The 23,292-nt window shown below is 41.9% G+C and overlaps 1 protein-coding gene across 1 annotated transcript in view; it reads right to left on the bottom strand.

The window, feature by feature from the left end:
* Positions 1-23,292, bottom strand: part of LOC107139954 (putative tetratricopeptide repeat protein 41) — an 84,434-nt gene that overhangs the window by 14,639 nt on the left and 46,503 nt on the right. The window contains 5 exon segments of the mRNA XM_015482838.2: positions 2,983-3,008; positions 3,010-3,136; positions 4,241-4,388; positions 8,082-8,253; positions 14,050-14,189. Of these exon segments, the coding sequence (XP_015338324.1) occupies positions 2,983-3,008; positions 3,010-3,136; positions 4,241-4,388; positions 8,082-8,253; positions 14,050-14,189 (613 nt within the window).

The raw sequence follows: 23,292 nt of genomic DNA, 5'->3' as shown, positions 1-23,292 counted from the left end.
ATCTTCAAATCTGAGTCCGTGAGTCTTTATCTGTTTTATCCCCCTCCGCTCCTTGCCGGAACCTGCTGGATTGGCCGCAATGGTCGTGACAAAAGTGTTTAGCATGGTGACCAATTAAAACATCATTAAGATGATGCCACTGTGTTTGCACAGACAGGAGGAACAGGGAGCAAGGGGGACATGTCCAGTCCTGAGTGCCCAGGGAATACTCCACTGGAGAGATCCAATCTACAGATGAAGGCCCCTCTGTCACCAATGACAAAGATCTGAGAGGTGGTGACAACAAGCCATCCCCTTACGGAGTGATGCTGAAGCCCTCGGCATGTGTGAGGTCAAGGTGCTGAGACTGAATAAGCACAGAGCCTCAGAACCGAGCTCAAGAGAAGGCTGACATTGGCACAAGAGGAAGGGAGAGAAGGAGGAACCCCGAACACGGCAGAGAAGCACCATCAGAGAAAGGATGGCCATGAGGGAGGGCGCCGAGAAGCCAGGAGAGGAGAGCTGCAGGAAGGGAAAGGGCAGACACTGATGATTTGAATATGAGGTGTCCCCCTGTGTTAAGGTAGAAACCTTCAGAGGTAAAATGATCAGGTTCTGAGAGCTCTAACCCAACAGCCCAATTAACCTAGTTTGAGTGGACCGAATGGGTAGTACCTGCAGGAGGAGCTGGGTCACTGGGGGCAGGCCCTGGACAGGTTAGAATCTTCCCTGTGGCCGCTGCCCCTCCCTCTCTGCTTTCTGGCTGCCATGAATAGAGCAGCCCTCCTCCCCTCACCCTCCCGCCAGGATGTCCTGCCTCACGCTGGGCCCAGAGAGAGGGACTCAGTCAAGCATGGACTAAACCTCTGAGCCGAAATCAACTTTTCCTTCTCTAAATTAGGCCCAGGTGAAAAGCTGAAAACCAAAAGAGAAGAACAACAACCAGATGAAAAGCCCAGGAGCACTCGGTTTGTGATGATTTTTATAAGCGTGGACTAGTACGCAAAGGGTGTGTGGTGGGGCTGCATGACCAAGGACAGTGACTGGGAAGTGAGGAAGCAACGCACCCAGTGCTCACCAGCGGGAAGTAGCTGCTGACAAACGGCTGAACAGCAGAGAAAGAGCTGGTAGTTATTCCACCACGGTCTCTGTTCACTGTTCCTCTGAAGACACTCTGTTCCTTCTTCTCTGTTGTGTTTTCTTAATAAATTTTTTGACTTTTCAGTTTGACCTCATCTGCCTGTTCCCCACCACCACCAATCTACAAAGCCCTGAGCATCCCGTGAATCGTTTCCTAGAACATCAGAGGTGTCTCAAGGGCCTCTGGTCACCAGGGCAAAGGATCTACACTTGTTTGAGAGATGATTAAGGTCACACAGCAAAATGTCTCTGACTCTTAACCATAGTAGTCACCTGAGGACAACTTACACAAGGGAAAAGATTTCTCCATTGTTTGGGAAGGTGGGCCACTAATAGTAAGGCCCAGGAAGAAGGCATCCACGTACGGTCAGGTCCCCCGCATGCAGGCCACCCCTGGGGCATGGTCCAGCAGGATTAAACGTCTCATGGCTCATGCCCCACCAGCTCTGGATCTGTGGGGGGTCTCCTGGGCAGAAGAGGACCCAGCCAGCATTCTGTGTGTTTAGATTTTTCTTTTACAAGGCAATGTCTCTGTAGCAAGCTCTGTGCTTCTCTAAAGAAAGTCCTGTCTCTGCTCACAGTGCTGGTGTGATGATGAATAAGAGGTGGTCAGGTGGTGCCAAATGCTCCAGCCAATCACCCACTGGGGAGCAAAATAATCATACTAATCACTCAGGGTATTGAACTTTTTTAGTATGTGCCAGGAATTCTGACAGCTCTTTTCACATGGGATCTCCTAATCCTCAATGATCCTGGGAAGATTCGGTTACTAGTCATTTTACTAACAAGGAAGTGGATGAGACACCAAGATGTTCCTGTCTAGTTTCTCACTGTTACTAAGTGGCAGAAACAAAATTTGAACCCCGCCGACAGGCCCAGTCCCACCACCTCCCACTGCTACGTGGCGTCTGCTACTTTCCCCTCTGAGCCTCCCTTCTTGGGCCACTCTTTAGAAAGGGTCAGGGCTGACTTACACTCAAGTGTTAGGGATTACCAATGTCACATTCTTCCTGGGAGCAAAACCAAGAAAAGTCACCTGTTGGTGAAGAGTAAGAGGAAAACGACCTCAGGGAATGTGGAAAACTGATATGGGAAAGCAAGCCAGGCAACAGAAAGGGAGCACCCCAAAACAAAGCTTAGCAATGCCACCATTTAGCCTCCAGCCCCTGCCCTTTCCGTCAGCTGCATATACCGTGGAAGGGCAGTGCTGGGCGGAGTGAAGCCCGAGCCCGGCTCCCTGTGGCTTCAAAAAGAACCTTCTTCACACCAAGCTGTTGGGAGAAGCCGTTGGACCTGGCCGATGTGGACACTAATCACAGCTGGAGGGTAATCCCCACCACCCTCTTTTAAACTGAGATATGCGGGGAGCTAAGGAAAGTGCCACCTCACAAAAACACAAGAGGGCTTCCCAAGAGAGAAGGAGCCACAGTGAGCATGGCCTGAGACACCACAAGCTCTGGCCTTGGTCTTAAGAAGTCATGGGCCAGTGAGAGCCCACACACAGTGGCCATGGCTGAGGCCCGCGCAGAGACCCTGAGGTAAGGACAGCTCCCTCCCAGGCCTGCAAGTGATGTCGGGAACCATTCAATGACAACATCAAATTCCTCTGTCCCTTCCCTACACCAAAACCTCTATGCCACTTCTGGGCCCAAACCTCCCTTTGAATACCTGATGATCAGTGTCCTGACTGAGCAGAACAGAAGGCTCAGCAGAGTGAAGCCCAGGACCGGAGACGAAGGAGTGAGACACCCGATGGGCAACCCCAGACCCCCCCACACACACACTGGTGGATTTTTTTTTTTTTTTTTTTTTTGGTGGGGGAGGCAGGAGACACATTTCTCGAAATATTTCATAAAAACTTACTTTTCATTATCTGTTAGTAAAAAAAAACAGTAAATCTGCTAAAATTTCCATAATTTCTCCAACTAGCATGTTTTTCTCTCCAAACAAACTTCTCCTGATTCTTAAGCACTCTTGAAACTTCATTTTTGCAAGATAAGTGTTTCCATCAACCAACCTGAAAATAAAATACATTCGTGGGACTTACTAAGCATGATAAATGTTGGCTATATTCATTGCACTATCAAAAATATTTCTCATAGATATCCTTTATTTTATACAAAAACCAATCCTAGAAAATACAAAAAAAAAAAAAGACCACTTCATAATAATAGAGATTCAGGAATGGCAACATCATTTATAAGAACATTGTATGTGCGTGTTAGGGACCGAACCCAGGGCCTTGTGCATGCTGGGCAAGTACTATACCACTGAGCTACATCCCAGCAATATCTTTATAAACTATTTTCGTGTGTGTGTGTGTGTGTGTGTGTGTGTGTGTGTTACTCAGCCTTAAAGAAGAATGAAATTAGGCATTTGTTGGTAAATGGATGGAGCTGGAGAATATCATGCAAAGCAAAATAAACCAATCCCAAAAAACCATAGGCAGTTTTTCTCTGATACGTATGCTAATTCACAGTGGGGGGGGGGGCACAGGGAAAATAGGGTTACTTTAGGTTAGGTAGGGGGAGTGAAGGGAGGGGAGGGGGTGTGGGGGTAGGAAGATAGTAGAAAGAAACAGACATTATTACCTTAAGTACATATATAACTATGACCAGTGGGATTCTATATCATGTATAACCAGAAGAATGAGAAATTATACTCCATTATATATGATGTATCAAAGTGCATTCTATTGTTATGAATAGCTAATTAAAACAAATTTTAAAAATTTAAGAAAAAAGAAACTATTTTCAAATTCAGCACTGCTGACATTTGGGCTGGATAATCCCTGGTTGGGGGCTGTCCTGGGCACTGGATGGTTAGCAGCAACCTGGCCTCTACCCACTAGATGCCAACAGCCCCTCCCCCCACAGTCATGACAACCAGAAATGTCTCTAGACATTACCACGAGTGTCACTAGCGAAAGGGGTAGGGCCCAAATAATTCCCTGGTTGAAAACCATTTTAAGCTCAAGAATGCAAATGCTAAAAGTCAGCATTTCTTAGCCAAATCAGTGAGGTGGGAAATGGATTCATAGGTGTGGGTTAAGTACATTAATCATAAGATTGAACACTAATCCAGAAAACAAAACAAAACAAAAACTGAAATGCCTGTTTACATGAGGACACCTTCGGTGTATTTCATGGTAGCTTGATCATGGGGGATGTTGTCCACCAGCTTGGAAACCTCAGTGGCGTATTCCAACACGTGGTTTTCTTTTAGGTACTCCTCAGATGCTGACTTGGCCAGGTTGTTCAGCACTCTGACTGCAGGGAATACATGTCAGTAAAGAGTTTGATCCCTATGGGTTTTTTTCAACAAAAGAGTTAAGATGCCCAAAGGCCTAGCATTTAACATCATTTCTTCATCAGTGCCAACAGCTAGGTTTTTCCTTGATAAATCAACTACTGACCCATATAGCATGGGGCTGGTTTTCATAAAGCCATTTGAATGTGCATATCAGTTATAGGACCAAGGAGGTAAGATGACAGATTGAAACCAAAGACTGAGTCTGTTTTGCAAATGAACAGGTCAGCAATAGAGTGAGAGTACGGATATAGACTAGGCAGTCATCCTTTTGGTAATGGAGTTTGACAGAAGGTAGTCGGTACAGTCTTTCAATAAGATACAGTGAAGGAATGCAGCCTGATGATAAGAAGCACACAAATATTTCCCACAAACCCAATTAATACATGGCAGGCTGTACCTAGATACCCTCTGCCGTGGACACCCACTCTGTTCAGAAGGCTGACAATTTTGCTCCTTTATTGAATTATATATTTTGACAATAGTACATACTTTTAAAAAGTATCAAGTTACCTTCTAAACTATATTTTGTTATGTGAATAAGGAAAACACAGTAACTGTTTGAGCTGAATTTTATTCCCAAAACCTGTATGTTGAAGTCCAATTCTTAATACCTCAGAATGTGACTATATTTGCATAGAGTTTCTTTAAAGAACTAAGAATAAAATGAGGTAATTAGGGTGGGCCTCAATCCAAAAATGTAGTGTCCTTATAAGAAGGGGAGACGATAACACATATGCAGAAGACCATGTGAAGGAGACAGGGAGCTGGTGGCCATCTGCAAGCCAAAGAGAGAGTCTCAGGAGAAATCAACCCTACTGACACCTTGACCTTGGACTTCTAGCTCCAGAACTGTCAGAAAAAAAAGTATCTTCTCTTTAAGCCTTCCAGCCTGTGGCACATTGTTACAGCAGCTCTAGCAAACTAAGACAGTGGAATTCTGAGAAGGCATTGCCAGAGGCAGAGTTGACTCCCTGTGCTATGGAAGTTAGACTTCAGCAGGATTACTGTAGGATTCCCCAGGATACCACTCAGGCACCAAGAAGCACCTCCTATCACACCCCTTCCTACGCCCCCACCCTGGGCCTTGTGGATTGCACATGAGAGTAGGAGAGCCACATAACTGGTCTCCTGGTGTCCATTCTTTTTTTTTTAACCTTTTTTTTTTTTCAGTTGTAGTTGGATACAATACCTTTATTTCATTTATTTATTTTATTTTATGTGGTGCTGAGGATTGGACCCAGCACTTTGCACGTGCTAGGAAAGCACTCTACTACTGAGCTACCACCCCAGCCCTCCTGTGTCCATTCTTACACACCAGGAAACCTCTTTTCTATACAGGAGCAAAAGTCATCACAAAATAGAAACCAAGAGAGCATGGTGGTACAACTTGTAATCTCAGCAGCTTGGGAGGCTGAGGCAGGAGGTTTTGAGTTCAAAGCCAGCCTCAGCAACTTAGCAAGGCCCTAAGCGACTTACCAAGACCCTGTCTCTAAATAAAATACTTTTTAAAAGCTGGGATGTGGCTCAGTGGTTCAGTGCCCCAATACCAAAAACAAGCAAACAAACAAAAACCTGAACTGGAAATGTAGCTCAGTGGTAGAGTGCTTGCCTAACATGCAGGAGGTCCTGGGTCCCATCCCTGGTACAAAAAAACACGAACAAGATGGTATCATCCCTACTCTAACTCCCTGCAATGACTCCCCCCTTGCACTTAGACTAAAATTCAAATGCCACCCAACACCCTGCGCAGTCTGGGTCCTGCTGCCTCCTGCCCTTTGCTCACTGAGGCATCGCTTCATTCCCAGGACAGGCCCATCCTCCCACATACTGTTCCTCGGCCAGGACTGTGGCTCCTGCTGTCCGTTAAGTCCCAGCTTCATAGCTCTCTTCCCCAAAAGGTATTTGGTCACCATGTGCAGGTGGGCCATGCCCAACTCCCATCTCTTACTGCATCTACTACAGCCTCTAAGCATTTCATGTGCTGGCTAAACCCCACCCCCCATATCAAGACATGAATAAAGCAGGGGACTTCCTGTGGCTCGTCAAATGCAGCAGAAAGGCACATTGTATCAGCTCTGAGCTTAGGCCTGGGCTCCTGCTCCTCCTCCAGGAATCCTGCCAAGTGACCAGTCCTGGGCAATCCTCCTGAGGAATGAGGAACACTGGCCCAGTCACCCCTGTCACCTAGCTAGGTAACCACCAGCCAGCCCCATCAGCCCTGCCAGCTAATTTCAGGCACTTTCATGATTGTTTCATTCTCCTGTATTTGATATCTGAGGCCACTGTGGTGCCACTGGTATGAGATAGGCAAAGGATGCTTACTAAACCAAGGTACAGGTTGAACATCCATAACCCAAAATCCAAAACACTCTACAATTAATATGATGCTCAGTTTTGGATTTTGGAGCATTTTGGATTTTAGATTCTTTTTTTAAAAATATTTTTATTAGTTGTAGATGGACACAATATCTTTATTTATTTTTTGTGGTGCTGAGGATCGAACCCAGTGCCTCGCGCATGCCAAGCCAGTGCTCTACCACTTGAGCCACATCCCCAGCCCCAATTTTAGATTCTTCAATCTAAAATTAAATCTGCTGAGCCCACCCAGCACCAGCAGAATCACTCATCTGACCCAGAGACATGTGGGCAAAACCAAATGCTGTTTTAAGCCACCAAGTTCTGGGGTGGTTTGCTATGCAACAAAAGCTAAATGCGATAGCCATGGCAGTATGAACAAGTTGAGAGTCCTTCAGTCTGACTGTGATTCAGAGGGTCAAAATTGTTTAATACAGGTTCAGTATTTCTTGTCAAAAATGCTTGGGACCAAAAGAGTTTCAGATTTTGGAGATTTTTTGGATATGGGAATATTTGCAGCCTTTATATGGTTGAGCATCCCTAACCCCAAAATCCAAAATCTAATCTGCTCCAAAGCCTAAAACTTTTTGAGCATCACGTTGACTCTCAAAAAGTTTTCAATTTTACAGCATGTCAAATTTTGTGTTTTTGGATTATGGATGCTTAACTTGTGCCTGGGTTCGTAAACATCCTTTGTCTCTGTTACATCAGTGGCACCACAGTGGACTCAGGAATCAAATACCAGAGAATAAAATTATCAGTGAGGACTTCAGCATGTGCCACGCAGCATTCTGGGTGCTTTACAGCCTGGGAACTTTCTTGGTCTCACAACTATAAGAAATTTTATATAGGTGCTTTTTTTTATCCCACCTTAGAAACACGAAAACTGTGACTCCCAAAAGCTTAAGGCACAACGGACACGGTGGCGTATGCCTGTAATCCCAGTGGCTTTGGAGGCTGAGGCAGGAGGATCACGAGTTCAAAGCCAGCCTCAGTAACACAGAGGCACTAAGCAACTCAGTAAGACCCTGTCTCTAAATAAAAAATACAAAATAGGGCTGGGGATGTGGCTCAGTGGTTCAGTGCCTCCAAGTTCAATTCTTAGTATGGGTGACCACCCCCACAAAAAAGGAAAGGGAGCACTTCATGTTCAAACCTCATGTACTTGGAAGCCTTTCAAAAAAATAAGCCAATAAAGTCCATGATCCATTTCCCTTTTTCTATGGATGGGAGTGGCCTGGGAGGAATTGAACTCTAGAATACAGGGGTAATTCCCTCTGTAGGTGTCTACATACCTTTCTGCTTCATCAAGTTCCTGTTGTCTTTTAAGTCACTGAGTGGCAAGCACTGCAGGTTTGACCACGCCTTCTGGAAATACTTGAACCCTTCCTGGGTGTTCCCGATTTCAACATACAGTTCTCCAATGGCATTCTGAGCTTTGAGAAGCATTTCTTTTGTGGACTGGCTCTGTACAAAAGGAGAAAGGGAACCAGCAACTCCTGAAGGAACCCACCATTAGGACAGATACCGCAGCTGGACACCTGCCCAGGAAAGGCTCATGTCATAAAAACCTGTATTATATCATTTCTCAGGGAATTTTAGGCATTTATAAAATATTTATTGGGAGACAATACAAATTAAAAATGCATTTTGGACAATTGATCTCATGGGTTCAGTAAACATTCTTTGGCAGTTAGTAGTAATAAAATTTTTGAGGAATAACCTGACAATGTCTCACACATAATAAGTGTTCCAAGGAAGGTAGTATCAAGATTCTAATGAATATCTAGAATGTTGCTTGAACACAAACACCACCAGGGAGCTGGTGACTTTATGTCTGACATGTTTTTTTAGAAACTTGTATTAAATTCTCCTTACTGGTCTAGAATATTTATTTCAGGGTATTCAACTTCATTAACTTAAATCACTTCTCAACCAACACCTCATCAATGCATAAGAATATACTAGTTGGCTAAAGTTTTTTTTAAATGTCCAATCTAAGAAATCAGAGTTAGTGATGAGTTATTTTACTGTTAATAATAAGTTTTCAAAAATGCATTATACAGGATAATATAATAAGATTATACAGGAAGTGTCCAGTAACTAATAAAGCACCGTAGAATGGATGGCATTGCAATGTTGTTGGCCACTTAATACTTTACATTGTACCACAATGTTAGCCTAGGAGAGTATTGACTGAGCCGGGCTCCCTGTTATAAGTTGAAAGAATAAGTGTTTCTATTCTCCTGCACGTATTAAAAGTGCCCCTCTGTGTTAAATGACCTTTGTTTTAGAATTTTTTTTTAGTTATAGGTGGATATAATACCTTTATTTTATTTTTATGTGGTGCTGAGGATCAAACTCAGTGCCTCAGGCAATGCTAGGTGGGTACTCTTCCTCTGACCCACAATCCTAGCCCTTAACTGATCTTTTGAAACAAAGCTTTTGGACAGTTGTCTTGAAAATAGTTTACATGTGCTCTGAGATACTGATTTCCCTGGATTTGGCAGGAGTCTGGTTTGGTATAGGAGTCTGGTGTGATATAGGAGTCTGGTATGGTATGTGCCTGTGGTTCTTTTGCACACCCCTTGGGAATATATTTAGAATTCTCAGCATCTATTCTAGACCTTATCTTTGCTGCTCATCCTTCCAATCCTCCACTTCAAAGGTGTCCTCCATTCTGACTTTTCTGAGCTCAAATATTGCTAAGAGACTGACTTCAAATATTGGGTAAGATTAGGATGACTATGAATAACAAAGAACCCCAAATTAACAATAGCTTAATTTCTCTTATACAAGAGTCAGGATCTAGGTGGCCCAGGGCTGCACACATTCTACAAAGTCAGAGTCTAGCTATTTTTATCTCATCCTGTGCCCTTGCCTGACTTCCATTCTCAAGGATACCACCTGATGTAAAATGGCTGCTCTGACTTCAAATCATATTCACAATTCAATCAGCAGAAAGAAGGAAAGTTATTAAAAACTGAATGTGTCCCTTCTAAATTCATATGTTGAAACCCTAATTCTCAATGTGATGGAGTTAGGAGGTGGGATATTTGTGAAGTGATCAGGTCATGAGGGTGGAGCCCTCACAAATGGGATTAGTGCCCTTGTAAAAGAGGCCGCAGGGATCTCTCTCATTCCTTTCCTCTATCCAGACACAGCAAAAGATGGCTGTGCCTGGACCAGGATGCAGACACCAAGTCTGCTGGCACCTTGATCTTGGGTCCACCAGCCTCCAGAACCAAGAGAAACAAGCCTTTGTTTAAGCCACCAGACTTCAGATTCTTTGTTAGAGCCGTCCAGCTAAGACAGGGCAGAACCAGGAACACCTTCACTTCCCGAAACTTCCATTTACATCTCATTGGCCAAAACGTTGGTTCCTAAGGAAACCTGGGAAATGCAGTTTTCTTCTACACAGCCATTTTCTGAGAGGGCACATTACTTTAATAAATGGCAGAACAATATTGGGGAATTATAGTCTCTTTTCTATACCTCTTTTACCTTTCTTTAAAATTTTTAATTAGCAGAGTTTTAACTCAATTTCTTCCCTCACACCTATTTCAGAGGAAGCGGAGCCCAACTCCCTTCCCAAGGACCTGCCCTGTCCCTGAGTTCTGTGTCCTTCCCTCCAGCCCTCTCACAGAGTCTCTGCCAGCATCTCTAATCTGCCTGTTTATTTCCTGCTCCATGTAAACACATATACCCTGGATCAAACTTGACCTGAACCTCATATTCTCCTAACTTTTCAACTTTCTCCTTTCACCAACAAACTTTTCAAACAAGCCTGCCTATGTGCATCTTCTCCGTTTCATTACCACCCCCACCTCCTAAAGCCCTGCCTCCTCAGCGGCGGTCACTGGCCCCACGCACCAGACCTCTGGGCCTTCTTTCCGTCCTTAGTGGCCCAGACCTCTAGCGGGCATTTGATGCCGTTAGCCACTCCCTCCTTGGTTTGGGGAAAACTAGGACATCCTGACTCTTTCCCAATCTTTGCCTTCTTCACAGCTTCATTTACTTTTCTCCCTCCGAATATCAGCAGTTCGCCCCACCCTTTCCCAATATTGCTTGGGGACCTGGCTTCCTCTGGTGGTTTTGGCTTTTGCAGATGTCGCCTTGTCTCTCTCCAGATTCCAGTGCTCCGTGGCCTCAGCTGGCTGACTGCTCCGCTTGGGTGCAACCGTCACCTTCCCGGCACCCGCTGCTCCTTCAGATTCCCTCTACCCATGAAGCTCCGATTCTGGGCGTTTCTTTGATTCCTGTGCACATCACAGACGTGTTTCCAGCGAGTCCGACAGGGAGGCAGAAGCCCCGTCACAGGCCCTCACCAGGCCACGGTGGTCCTCCCACCTCCGGGTCCCAGTGCCCACGCTGCCACTCGAGGGACTGCACTTGTTGGGTGTGGCCTCAGTGTCCGCTTCCTCGTTATGAATCCTTGGCTTTTCTTCCCCTCTTCCCACTCCAGACTGTTCCTTGAGGGCAGAGACTCCACGACCAAGCCCTGGGCTCCATGTTTCATGGGCGTTCAGGACACAGGTGCTGGTGGCCAGTGACGGTGCCACCGTCTCGGCAGCTCTGGCTGAGCCAAGCTCTCGCCGGGCACGACCTCCCTGGAAGGGAGCGTTTATCACTCCTCTTTACAGGTAGGGAGACCAGAACTCAGTGAGGGGAACACATGCCCCAGCCCCATGGCTACCCAGTAGGAGGGCAGGGGGTCCTCCCAGGCCTGCTGGACTCCAAAACACCACTCTGTACGTTTTCTTAAGAAGTCAAGTCTCTGATGCAGAAACAGAAGAAGTTCACAAATGGATCCTCTGGTTTTCTTGCTACCTGGTGTACCTCCTGTGAAATACTAAGGAGGAGGCAAATGAGACCCACTGTCTAACAAACGAGCCTTCTAATTCAGAGTTTTTCAACCTCCCGAACATTGGCATTTGGGGCAGGGTGACCCCTGCTGTGGGGCTGTCCTGTGCACTACAGGGTGTGCAGCAGCATCCCCCCTCTACCCAGCAGATGTCAGGAGCACTTCTCCCCCAAGTTGTGGCAACCAAAAGTGTCTTCAGCATTGCTAAATGTTCCCTAGGGGACAAAACTGCCCCCAGTTGCATTGAAATTTAAAACTATCTTATCTGAAGCCCCAGCTGGGGCTGGGGCTCAGTGGTGGAGCGATCGCCTAGAATGCATGAGACACTGGGTTCGATCCTCAGCACCACATAAAAATAAAAAATAAAGGTATTGTGTCCACCTAAAACTAAAAAATAAATATTAAAAAAAAAAGAAATTACAAAAGCAGTACAATACAGAATGAATACATCACAAATAACAGGATCTTTCAGCCCAAGAAAGTCAGGCACATATTTCAAAAAAGATGTTACTGCCCAAAATAGTTACAAACTTCTCTTTTAGAAATTATCTTCAGAGCCTAAAGAACTCCTTTTAATAGTCTCTGTGGTGACTGGTCCCAAACAACTGTTGCAAAATATTGAGAATAAAAATATTTTTATTGTTATTATTGTTCTTATTTTTATGGTTGCAAATATTAAGAATAAATCATAAGATGGATGCCTGCAGGAGCCCTCAGAAGCAACCAAGTCTGTCAGCATGCCTCCTCCAAGTGCCTCACCCTTCACCATTCCACAGTTGGACTTCATTGCTGAACCGCTGCAGATGCCCGCAGCGACATCCAGCTGGACTAGGAGCTCCACCAGGGCAGAAACCAGCTGCCTTGCTCGCTGCCGTCACCCCACCTCCTGCCAGTGCTCAGGCTAGGCAAGGCCCTGAGCGAATGTTAGCAAGTGAATGAACATAGCGTGCACAGGGAATAACTGCAGACAGGTGTTCAGTGGTTACCTAGTAAAATAACTGGTGCCAGACAGACACCTGTCAGCAGTAGGAAACGTGCACCTCCCCATGGGGGCAAAGAATTGGGGTGGGGGAATCCCATGGTCATAATGGGAAGCACAGAATCCCTGCTGTGCTGCTCCCTAAATGATGGAAGAGAGTTGAATGACCGTTAGTCAAACCCTTTTACTTCCAAGGCCACGCCTGTTACTTTATAACCCCAAGGAGTAGGGACAAACCAGCCACCAGTAATCAATATCTCACTGTGCACCAGATACTGTGGAAAGGGTGTTGTGCACTTCCTTACTTCATCCTGTTAACAGCCCCATGAGATAAGATATTAGAACCCCCCAGATGAGAACTCACTGGGGCAGAGGTTAGAATTCTTACCAAGGTCATACAAGCACAGGAGGTGGCAATGCTGGGTTTTAAATCTGGGTCAGTCTGAAAATGGCCCATGTTCTATTCACTACTTTGGGCTACTTTCTAAGGACACAGAGGAATTTGCACATTCAAATGGATTTATTGATTGATTTGTTACATTTGTTTTATTAAGCACCCATGGGGCATAATATACCATGGAGATACAAAAATTGATAAATAACATTGTCTGTGCCATAAAGGGTGTTGCATTTTTGAGTTTTATAAATCGCACTAGATGGCATTCCTTCTGTCTATATATTAATGGAGGCAGGGGTAATGTCTCAGGAAATTGTGAAGGTGTTGTTTTCAAACAAAATGTTTTGTTTCAGATTATTCTGCCCTTAGTCTACAAAAATCTATTGAAAACAGTGAAATTCATAACTATTATTAAAATGGAAATTAAGTGTCATCTAAAACATAGTAACAATTATGAGTGAAGCTTCCATTATATTCAGTAAAGTCAAAAGTTCATTTTTTAGAAAAAGCAAATCAATCACCTAACATGGGCCCTTGTACATGCTGGGCAAGTGCTCTACTGCTGAGCGGTATCACAGGCCTTCCTGAAAGTTACAGCCAAGTCTTTAACCAATTTTTTATTAATTCATTTCAACCTACCACTACAATTCACTTTTCAAATTTTACAAACACTTCTTTTTTTCCTCCCAAGTGACACCTATCTGCATTCACTCCTTTAATGACCCCATCTCTTTTTTTTTTTTTGGTAGTGGTGCTGGAGATCGAACCCAGGGCCTTGTATGTGGGAGGCAAGCACTCTACCAACTGAGCTATGTCCCCAGCCCTAATGACTCCTATTCTCTTTAGTGATCATTATTAATGTCCAGTATGGGGCATGCATTAAAATCACAGCTTCCTCACTGATGAACAAATTAATTAATTCCTCTGTTTATAGACTAAGTTAAGAAGGAACAAAGGTAAATATCTGAAAATATCTAACACAAAAAGAATCAGGTTTGAAGGTTTCTGTTTTTTGTACTTTACCTGCATTAACATGTCCTCAGTACTCAAGAACAGCTCTTTTGCTTCTCTGATCTTGCCCATAAGTTTCAAAAAACTCCCAATGCAGAACATCAGTCGGCATTTGTCAGTGGCAGTGACATTAGAAAGCTTGCATTCCAGCACTAGAATGAAAAGTCAATGACCCTAAAGCACAGGACGTAACCCACACCCGAGGCTTAATCCTCATCTAAGAACTAGCCAGAGTTAGTTTCTTGTTCCAGAGATCTGCACTTTGCTTTTATTAAGGTTTACATATATTACCAAGTACTTTAGACTACAACATAAAAAATAATGAAAATACTATTAAATAACCTTGGTAAATTTTGAAAATTAAAGGGCCAAGAGTGCTTATGTAGCTCAATCCATGCACTGTTATTGTGTTTTACAGTGATTTTCAGGTAAAAAGAAAATGATGCTCATATCTGTTACACAATTCTGCCCTCTGTTGCAACTAGCTTGAATTGCTGGCCTCAACAGAAGGAAAATGTTAAAAGAACAAAATTAGGGAGGGAGAAAAAGAGGGAGGCAGGCAGGGAGAGAAGTTATTCTTCATACACAAGTGAAAATATATCGAATTTTTTAGCTTAAAGATCCAATTAAGCACATGGTATTACAAAGTTGTCATTTTTAGAATTTCTCTTTTCAGATGTTCTCCTATCTACATTTCCTCGTTGGTTGCACTTGAAATGTTTGGTTCTACACTGTTGGTCACAAACAATCCCTCGTACTCCTCTGCTCTCTTGCCCCTACCAGAGGCCACCACAACATGTGGACTCTCCTCTTTCTCTTTGCCCACGTTTCTGTGGATCACAGTCATGTATAAAATAAGCATGCATTGAGCACCTACTGTGTGCAGTCTAGCCTCCAAGCAAGGCTGCCACCCTCAGCACTGCAGGGAGGCTGGGAGCTAGGGTGTTTGGGTCAGATGGCAAAAAAACAAAAACAGAGCCAAGGGAGAGAGAAAGCTGAACACCAAGGTTCAAGACCTTTGTCCAAAGTGATCATGCAAGTAAAAGGGCTGGAGGCAGGAATGGAACCAAAGGGAAGGATCAGGAGACAGGGATACCTCAGAGCCATAAGCAGCTGCTCAGAGCAGGCAAACAAGGGTATCTGGAGGAAGAGTGGAGGGATGGGCTTCTGCCCAGCACAGGGCGTTTGCACATCCCAGGAGGATTATTGGTTCCAGATTCCTGTCGAGGGCTCAGGTTGGAATGGGTACTATCCATCACTGCTTCTGGTATTCAACTCACTCACCTCACTTGCTCTGAGAAACCTTCATTCATGAACCCTGGCTCCACCATGTGTGACCACACCCTCAGATTCACTCTCTTGGCACCAATAGAGTTAGCATTGATGAGGAAACAGTTTTCTTGTTGTAAAATTAATATGTGTATATTATAGAAAATTACAAAGAATAACAAAGACTACGCATAACTGCACCAAAGATAATCTCTACTAATACATGGCTGATTGGGCACACACACACACACTTTTCTAGAATTAAAATTTGGGTCATCCTACTCATGCCACACATCATACACTACGTTGTTACTTTCTTATTCAACAAAATATCAGTCCTATGCAAGATTTTGAATGTATATCAAGTACAATCTACATGGCTCCTGCTCTCATGGAGTTTAGTCTACTAAAAACATAGTATGAACATTTTTCCATATCTTAAATATTTTTTAATATTTTTTTAGTTGTTGATGGAACTTTATTTTATTTATTTATATGTGGTGCTGAGAATCGAACCCGGTGCCTCACACATGCTATGCAAGCACTCTACCACTGAGCCACAGCCCCAGCTCTTAAATATTCTTTAAGAATACACATATTTATAACCAGATTGTATTCCATTTTATGGATTACCATTAGTGAGTCAATTTCTCACTATCATAAAACGTTATATAATGGAAAATATTGGCAAAATCTTCTCAAACATCCAAGATTTTTTCCTTAGAATATTTTTTCAAAATAAAAGCCACAGAATATTAATATTTTTAAGGATTTGAATACATATTGCCAAATCTCTCCAGAAAGATTGGCCCAATATAAACTCTTACCTATAGCATGTAAAAGACCCATTTTCTCACATCTGTGCCAGTATTATTATGGGTTGTTTTTTTTTAATCATTGCAAAAAAAATCATTTACAATGTGACACCTGATAAATAGTATCCCACTATTGTTTTAACTTGCATTTCTTTGATTACTACTAAGATAAAATATCCTAATATATTTGTTTAAATTTTATACTGTTTTTTTTTTATCCACTCTCAGATGCCAGCAACTACAAGATGCATCCTTATTTCAGAAATGTTGTTAAACCTACATCTTAGAACCAGTTAAGTGTAGTATTTTTTTTTTAATGAATCCGTGATGCCAGTAGCCACTTATGAGCAACTTCCAAGAACCAGGCACTGTCCTGAGTACAGAGACAAAAGATGAGCTCAATCAGACCTAGGCCCTGACTCTTGGGCTGTCAGAAAAATAAGGGAGGCAGTTCATCCAGTAATCTTATAAATGAATATAAAATTAAAACTATGAATATAACCATAAAAGAGGTGATGATACAAACTTAAGGAGATTTCTCTATATAAGTGACATTGAACTGAGAGTTAAATAAAGAATAGGAGATTCTGAGACAAAATGGTTGCAGAACAGAATATGTAAAGATTCAAGAACAGGAAAGAGTGGGGAGCCAAGAGAACTGAAAGGAGGAGACAGAAGAGCAGAGAGAGCAAGGGTGTTTGGGTCAAGAGAAGAATGGAGGCAAAGTAGGCACTGACTCTGTTGGGATGTAACAATGGCCAAGACAGGAAGGATCCTGTTCCCAGGAACTCATATTCTGGTGGGTGGAAGGTCTGGAACAGAGGACAGAAAGCAGAGTTAGACAATTAAAAGAAAAGAAATATCAGGTAGCAGAAAAAGCTATGCAGAGAATTAAAACAAATTAACACGATAAAGAATGACTGAATATAGCATTCATTGAGGAAGTAACTCTTCAGCTGAGATCTGCATAACCAAAAAGAACTGGCACCACAATTATCAATAGAAAGAACATTCTTGGCATAGGGAACAGCTGGTACTAAAGCCCAAAGGCAGAAATACTTTAAGGACAGAAAGAAGGCCAGTGTGTCTGACATGAAGAGGTCAAGAGGATGAATCCTATAAGATAATGCTACCCAGGCATAGAGGGGCCCAAGTATATTAGGCATCAGGGTAGGCTGAAGAGTTTTATTTTAAATGCTATAGCAAGCCATTGGAGTGGTCCTAATCTGGGAAATGAGATGATCGGGTTTACTTTCTTAAATTTTCATTCTGGCTACCACGTAGACAATGGACTTTATAGGAACAAAAGCTAAAGTAGGAAGTCCAGTAATGGGGTTGTTACAGCAGGACAGGTAGAGATGATAACAATGGTGGGCTCACCAGAGTGGCGCCAGTGAAGAGTTGAAGCTGGAATATTCTCACTCACCACTCCTATTCAACATTGCACTAGGAATTCCAGCTACTGCCATAAGACAAGAAAAGTAAATAAAAGATATACATATTGAGAAGGAAAAAAAAATAAAAACAGACTTTGCAGGCTGGGGTTGTGGCTCAGTGGTGGCGTGCTTGCCTAGCATGCATGGGGCACTGGGTTCGATTCTCAGCACTATAGACAAATAATTTCAAAAAATAAATAAATAAAGGTCCATCAACAACTAAAAAAATATTTAAAAAATAAAAACAGACTTTGCTCACAAGTGGTATATATAATTATCTATAGAAAATCCCAAAGAGGGGGATCCAAGACGGGGGGCTAGAGGGAGGCTGCATTCCTTGTTGCTCTGTGGCCTAGAATTCAAGCAGTGGGAATACTATTTCTCTGCAAGTTATTAGAAGACCCCTGACAGCTGCTCCCATGCAGGAATCCCAGCTGCTTGCCCATGCAGGACCCTGGCAGCCATGCTGAGCAGGACCCCCAGCATCAGTGTCCGTGCAGGACCCCCAACCACCGCTCCCTTGTAGACCCCCAACTACCAACGTGGGGCTCCCCTGGTTGCCTCTATCTTGGGAATCTGCAACCGCTGCCACAGTCCCTTCCACATGGCAGCCTGCTCCTGGGGACACCAGACAGGGTCTGGAGACAGCTGCGTGACACAGAGCAATGCTACATGCCACTGAGTTTCATCTCCAAACACACCACCCAATGCCATTGCTGGGCTGACCCTGACATCCCATCTCTGAAAGCAGCCACCTCCATCTTGGGACACCTTTGTTGCCATCTTGGGTTATCCTTGCTACCTCCATCATTGACTTTAGTTGGGGCAACTCCCAGCTTGGGACACCAGTTGAAGCCTAGAAGCAATATCAAGGTACCCATAGCCCCCAACCCCCCACTCTCCCTGCAGCCACTAACCCAGCACAGCACTTATAGCTATGTGGCCAGTCTGTAGCTCGCAAAGCCTGGCCCTGAACTGCCTGATACAAAACAGCTCTCCACACAGCAGGTGCACAGCCCCCAGAGCGCAGCCCACAAGAGTCTGGAGAGAGAGGTTCCTGATTGGGAAGTAGAAAGGGAGGGGTGAGTGAGACACAGTTTAGAGACTAAATTGGAGACCAAGATTGTGAGGTCTGCAGGCAATATAAGGGGATAAGACCAGGTGCCCACATCACACAAGCGGGCCCCAAAGGAGATCCTTGGGGTGCAGTCTCCCATGGGGGACCAGCAAGTGCTATACCCCACCTCCAGCTCCATCCTCAAGACAAACCCTCCACCCTAATAGCCTTCACCATCCTGAGGTAGGGATACCAGCAAACCACAGACAACCCCACCTACTGGATGGTAAGAGAAGCAGGAAAGATACTGAACTCCAACAAAACAATCCTTTAATTTTCCTTTGAGATTTTTTTTCTTTTTTTTTTTTTCTTTATCTTTTTTTCTCTCTCTCTTTTCCCACCCTCATATCCCCAACATTTGGGAAACCAAGTACTTTCCATGCATTAGGCTACTGAGGACTGGGATTTCTGAATAGTATATTACAGTTGTTTTTATATTCTTTTTAATTTTTACATTTTTTTTCTTAATTTTTATGTTTGTTTGTTTTTTGTACTCTATTGTCTTCCTACTTACTTGACTCCCCAAAATCTCTTTCCCTCTTTTCTCCTGCTACTAGCCAACATCTTTCGATTCCTTCCTCACTCTTCCTAAGATCCAATAACTCTATGTCCTCACCTCCTACCTCCTTAACATCTCATCCTACAGTCCACCTCCAGTTCTCTCTTTGTCCACCATCAGAAACTGTAGACCCCAAGCCGGGGTTGTGACTCAGTAGTAGAACGCTCGCCTGGCACATGTGAGGCCCTGGGTTCAATCCTCAGCACCACATAAAAAAATAAACAAATAAATAAAGGTATTGTGTCCAACTACAACTAAAAAATAAATATTTTTTTAAAAAAATTACAGTATAAATACTAATTGAACTCACCATTTCTGTCTATTGTGACAAAACTGTAAACGTCTTAATAGAGTTATTTGGTTTAAAGCTGTACATGGTTTGTATTGGGATCTGTTAATATTGATTTCCCCCTTAAAGAAGAGGTATTGGAACCCTTCAGGGACACTATAAGTCAATAGGGTAAAAACTATAACATCTCATCCACACTGCTAGAAGGGAAGACACATGAACAACATGAAAAAACAAGGGAAGAAAGTGCCCCAAACAAACCAAGATACATTATTAGAATCCATGGCCAGCATAGCAGAAGAAATGTCAGAGGAGGCGTTCAGGATGTACATAATTAAAATGTTTTGTGAATTAATGGATGACGTAAGAGAGAAAACATAGGCAGCAAAAGATCATTTTGATAAAGAACTACATAAGTAGATACAGGAAGCAAAAGATTACTTCAATAAAGAGATTCTGAAAGAAAAAGAAAAAACAGAAATCCTTAAATGCAGGAATCAATAAACCAAATTCAAAATTCAATAGAAAGCATCACTAACAGACAGAACCTCAGACAATGAAGATAAAATATATAATCTTGAAAATATATAATCTAATAAAAGAATCTAATATAAAATAAAATAATCTTCACTGTTGACTACATAGTGAAGATGGTAAGAAACCATGAGCAGAACATCCAAGGATTATGGGATAACATGAAGAGACCAAATTTAAGAATTACTGGGACAGAGGAAGGCAGAGTTACAAACCAAAGGAATGAACAATCTATTCAATGAAATGGTATCAGAAAATTGCCCAAATCTGAAGAATGAATTGGAAAATCACATACAAGAGGCTTACAGGACACCAAATGTAGAAAATCACAATAGAGCTACACCAAAGCATATTATAATGAAAATGTCCAGCATACAGAACAAGGAAAGAATGTTAAAAGCCACAAGAGAAAGGAATCAGATTACATACTGGGGAAAATCAGTTAGGATCTCTTAAGATTTCTCAACCCAGACCCTCAAAGCTAGAAAATCTTGGAAAAACATATACCAAGTTCTGAAAGGAAATGGATGCCAACCAAGAATCTTATATCCAGCAAAATTAAGCTTCAGATTTGATAATGAAATAAGAACCTTCCATGATAAACAAAAGTTTAAGAAGTTAAAAGAATTTACAACAAGAAAGCCTGCACTACAGAACATCCTTAGCAAAATATTCCATGAGGAGGAAATGAAAAACAATGAAAATCAGCAAAGGGAGGTATTACACTAAAGGAAAAATCAATCAAAGGAGGAACCAAGTCAAGTTAAAAACCAAAAATTACTGGGAATACAAACCATGTCTCAATAATAACCCTGAATGTTAATGGCCTAAACTCACCAATCAAAAGACAAAGACTGGCAGATTAGATTTTTTTTAATGAGGTAACTTTTTTTCCCATAGCTTTATTATTCATTTACTTTTTATATGGGTGCTAAGCAACCCCTCTACCACTGAGCCACAAGCCCAGCTTGGCAGATTGGATTTTTTAAAAAGACCCAACACTATGCTGCCTACAAGAGACTCATCTCATAGGAAAAGACATCCATAGACTGAAGGTGAAAGGTTGGGAAAAAACGTACTACTCACATGGATTGTGTAAACAAGCAGGGGTTTCCATCCTCATATCAAATAAAGTAGACTTCAAACCAAAGTTAGTCAAAGGGGATAAAGAGGGTCATTTCCTACTGCTTAAGAGAAGTGTACATCAACAAGACATAACAATTATAAATACATATGCCCCAAACAATGGAGCATCTATATTCATCAAACAAACTCTTCTCAATTTCAAGAGTCAAATAGACCACAACACAATAGTACTGGGTGACTTTAACACACCTCTTTCATCACTGGATAGGTCTCCCAAACAAAACCTAAAGAAAGATACTATAGAACTCAAAAATACAATCAGTAATTTAGACTTAACAGACATATATAGAATATTTCATTTATCAATGAGTGAATACACTTTCTTCTCAGCAACACCTGGATCCTTCTCTAAAACAGACCATAAATTATGCCACAAAGCAACTCTTAGCAAATACAAAAAAAAAAAAAAAATAGAAATACTATCCTGCATTCTATTTAGATCATAATGGAATAAAATTAGAAATCAATGATAAAATGAAAAATAGAAGCTACTCCAACACCTGGAGACTAAATAATATGTTATTGAATGAACAATGGATTGCAGAAAACATCAGAGAGGAGATTTAAAAATTCTTAGGGGGTTAGGGTTGTGGCTCAGCAGTAGAGTGCTCCTAGCACGTGAGAGGTAATGGGTTCAATCCTCAGTGCCACATAAAAATAAAAAAATAAAATAAAGGTATTGTGTCCAACTACAACTAAAAAAATATATATTAAAAGAAAAAAATTCTTAGAGGTAAATGAAAACACTGATACAACATATCAAAATCTCTGGGACACAATGAAGGCAGTACTAAGAGGAAAGTTCATTGTTTGGAGTTTTCTTCCTTAAAAGAAGAAAAAGTCAACAAATAAATGACCTAACATTACATCTCAAGGCCCTAGAAATAGAAGAACAAATCAACACCAAAAGTAGTAAAAGACAAGAAATAATTAAAATCATAGCTGAAATCAATGAAATTGAAACAAAATAAATAAATGAAAAAAATAACAAAACAAAAAGTTGATTCTTAAAAATAAATAAATAAAATTGATAAACCCTTAGCAACACTAACAAAGAGAAGGAAAGAAAAAACTGAAATTACTAAAAAGGGAATGTAATGATGGACAATACAGAATGCAGAAGAATAATTAGAAACTATTTTGAAAATTTGTACTCTAATAAAATAGAAAATATTGAATACATCAACAAATTTCTAGAGTCATATGATTTACCCAAATAGAATCAGGATGCTATACACAAGTTAAACAGACCAATTTCAAGCAATGAAATAGAAGATGCCATCAAAAGAAAAGTCCAGGACCAGTCGGATTCACAGCTGAGTTCTACAAGACCTTCAAAGAAGAACTAATACCAATATTCTTCAAATTATTCTATGAAATAGAAAAAGAGGGAACAATTCCAAACTCATTCTATGATGCCAATATCACACTGATTCCAAAACCAGACAAAGACACATCAAGGAAAGAAAACTTCAGACCAATATCTCTAATGAACATAGATGCAAAAATTCTCAATAAAATTCTGGCAAATCAAATACAAAAAAATATTTAAAAGACAGTGCACCATGATCAAGTGGGGTTCATCCCAGGGATGCAAGTTTGGTTCAATACATGGAAATTAATAAATGTAATTCATCACATCAATAGATAAATAAAGATAAATAAAGATAATAATCATATGATCATCTCAATAGATGCAGGAAAAAGCATTTGACAAAATACAGTAACACTTCGTGTTCAAAACACTAAAAAAATAGGGATAATAGGAACATATCTCAACATTGTAAAAGGTATCTATGCTAAGCCCAAGGACAACATCATTCTAAATGGAGAAAAATTAAAAGCATTCCCTCTAAAAACTGGAACAAGACAGGGATGCCCTCTTTCACCACTCCTATTTAACACAGTTCTTGAAACTCTAACCAGAGGAATTAGCCAGATGAAAGAAATTAAAGGGATACAAATAAGAAAAGAAGAACTGAAACTATCACTATTTGCCAATGACACGATTCTATACCTAGAGGATCTGAAAAATTCCACCAGAAAACTTCTAGAACTAATAAATGAATTCAGCAAAGTAGCAGGATATA

The sequence above is a fragment of the Marmota marmota genome, unplaced genomic scaffold (genome assembly GCF_001458135.2).
Source record: "Marmota marmota marmota unplaced genomic scaffold, marMar, whole genome shotgun sequence".
Taxonomy (NCBI): Eukaryota; Metazoa; Chordata; class Mammalia; order Rodentia; family Sciuridae; genus Marmota; species Marmota marmota.
Note: the sequence above shows the minus strand (reverse complement) of the source record. Positions and strands in the feature narration are given on the sequence as shown.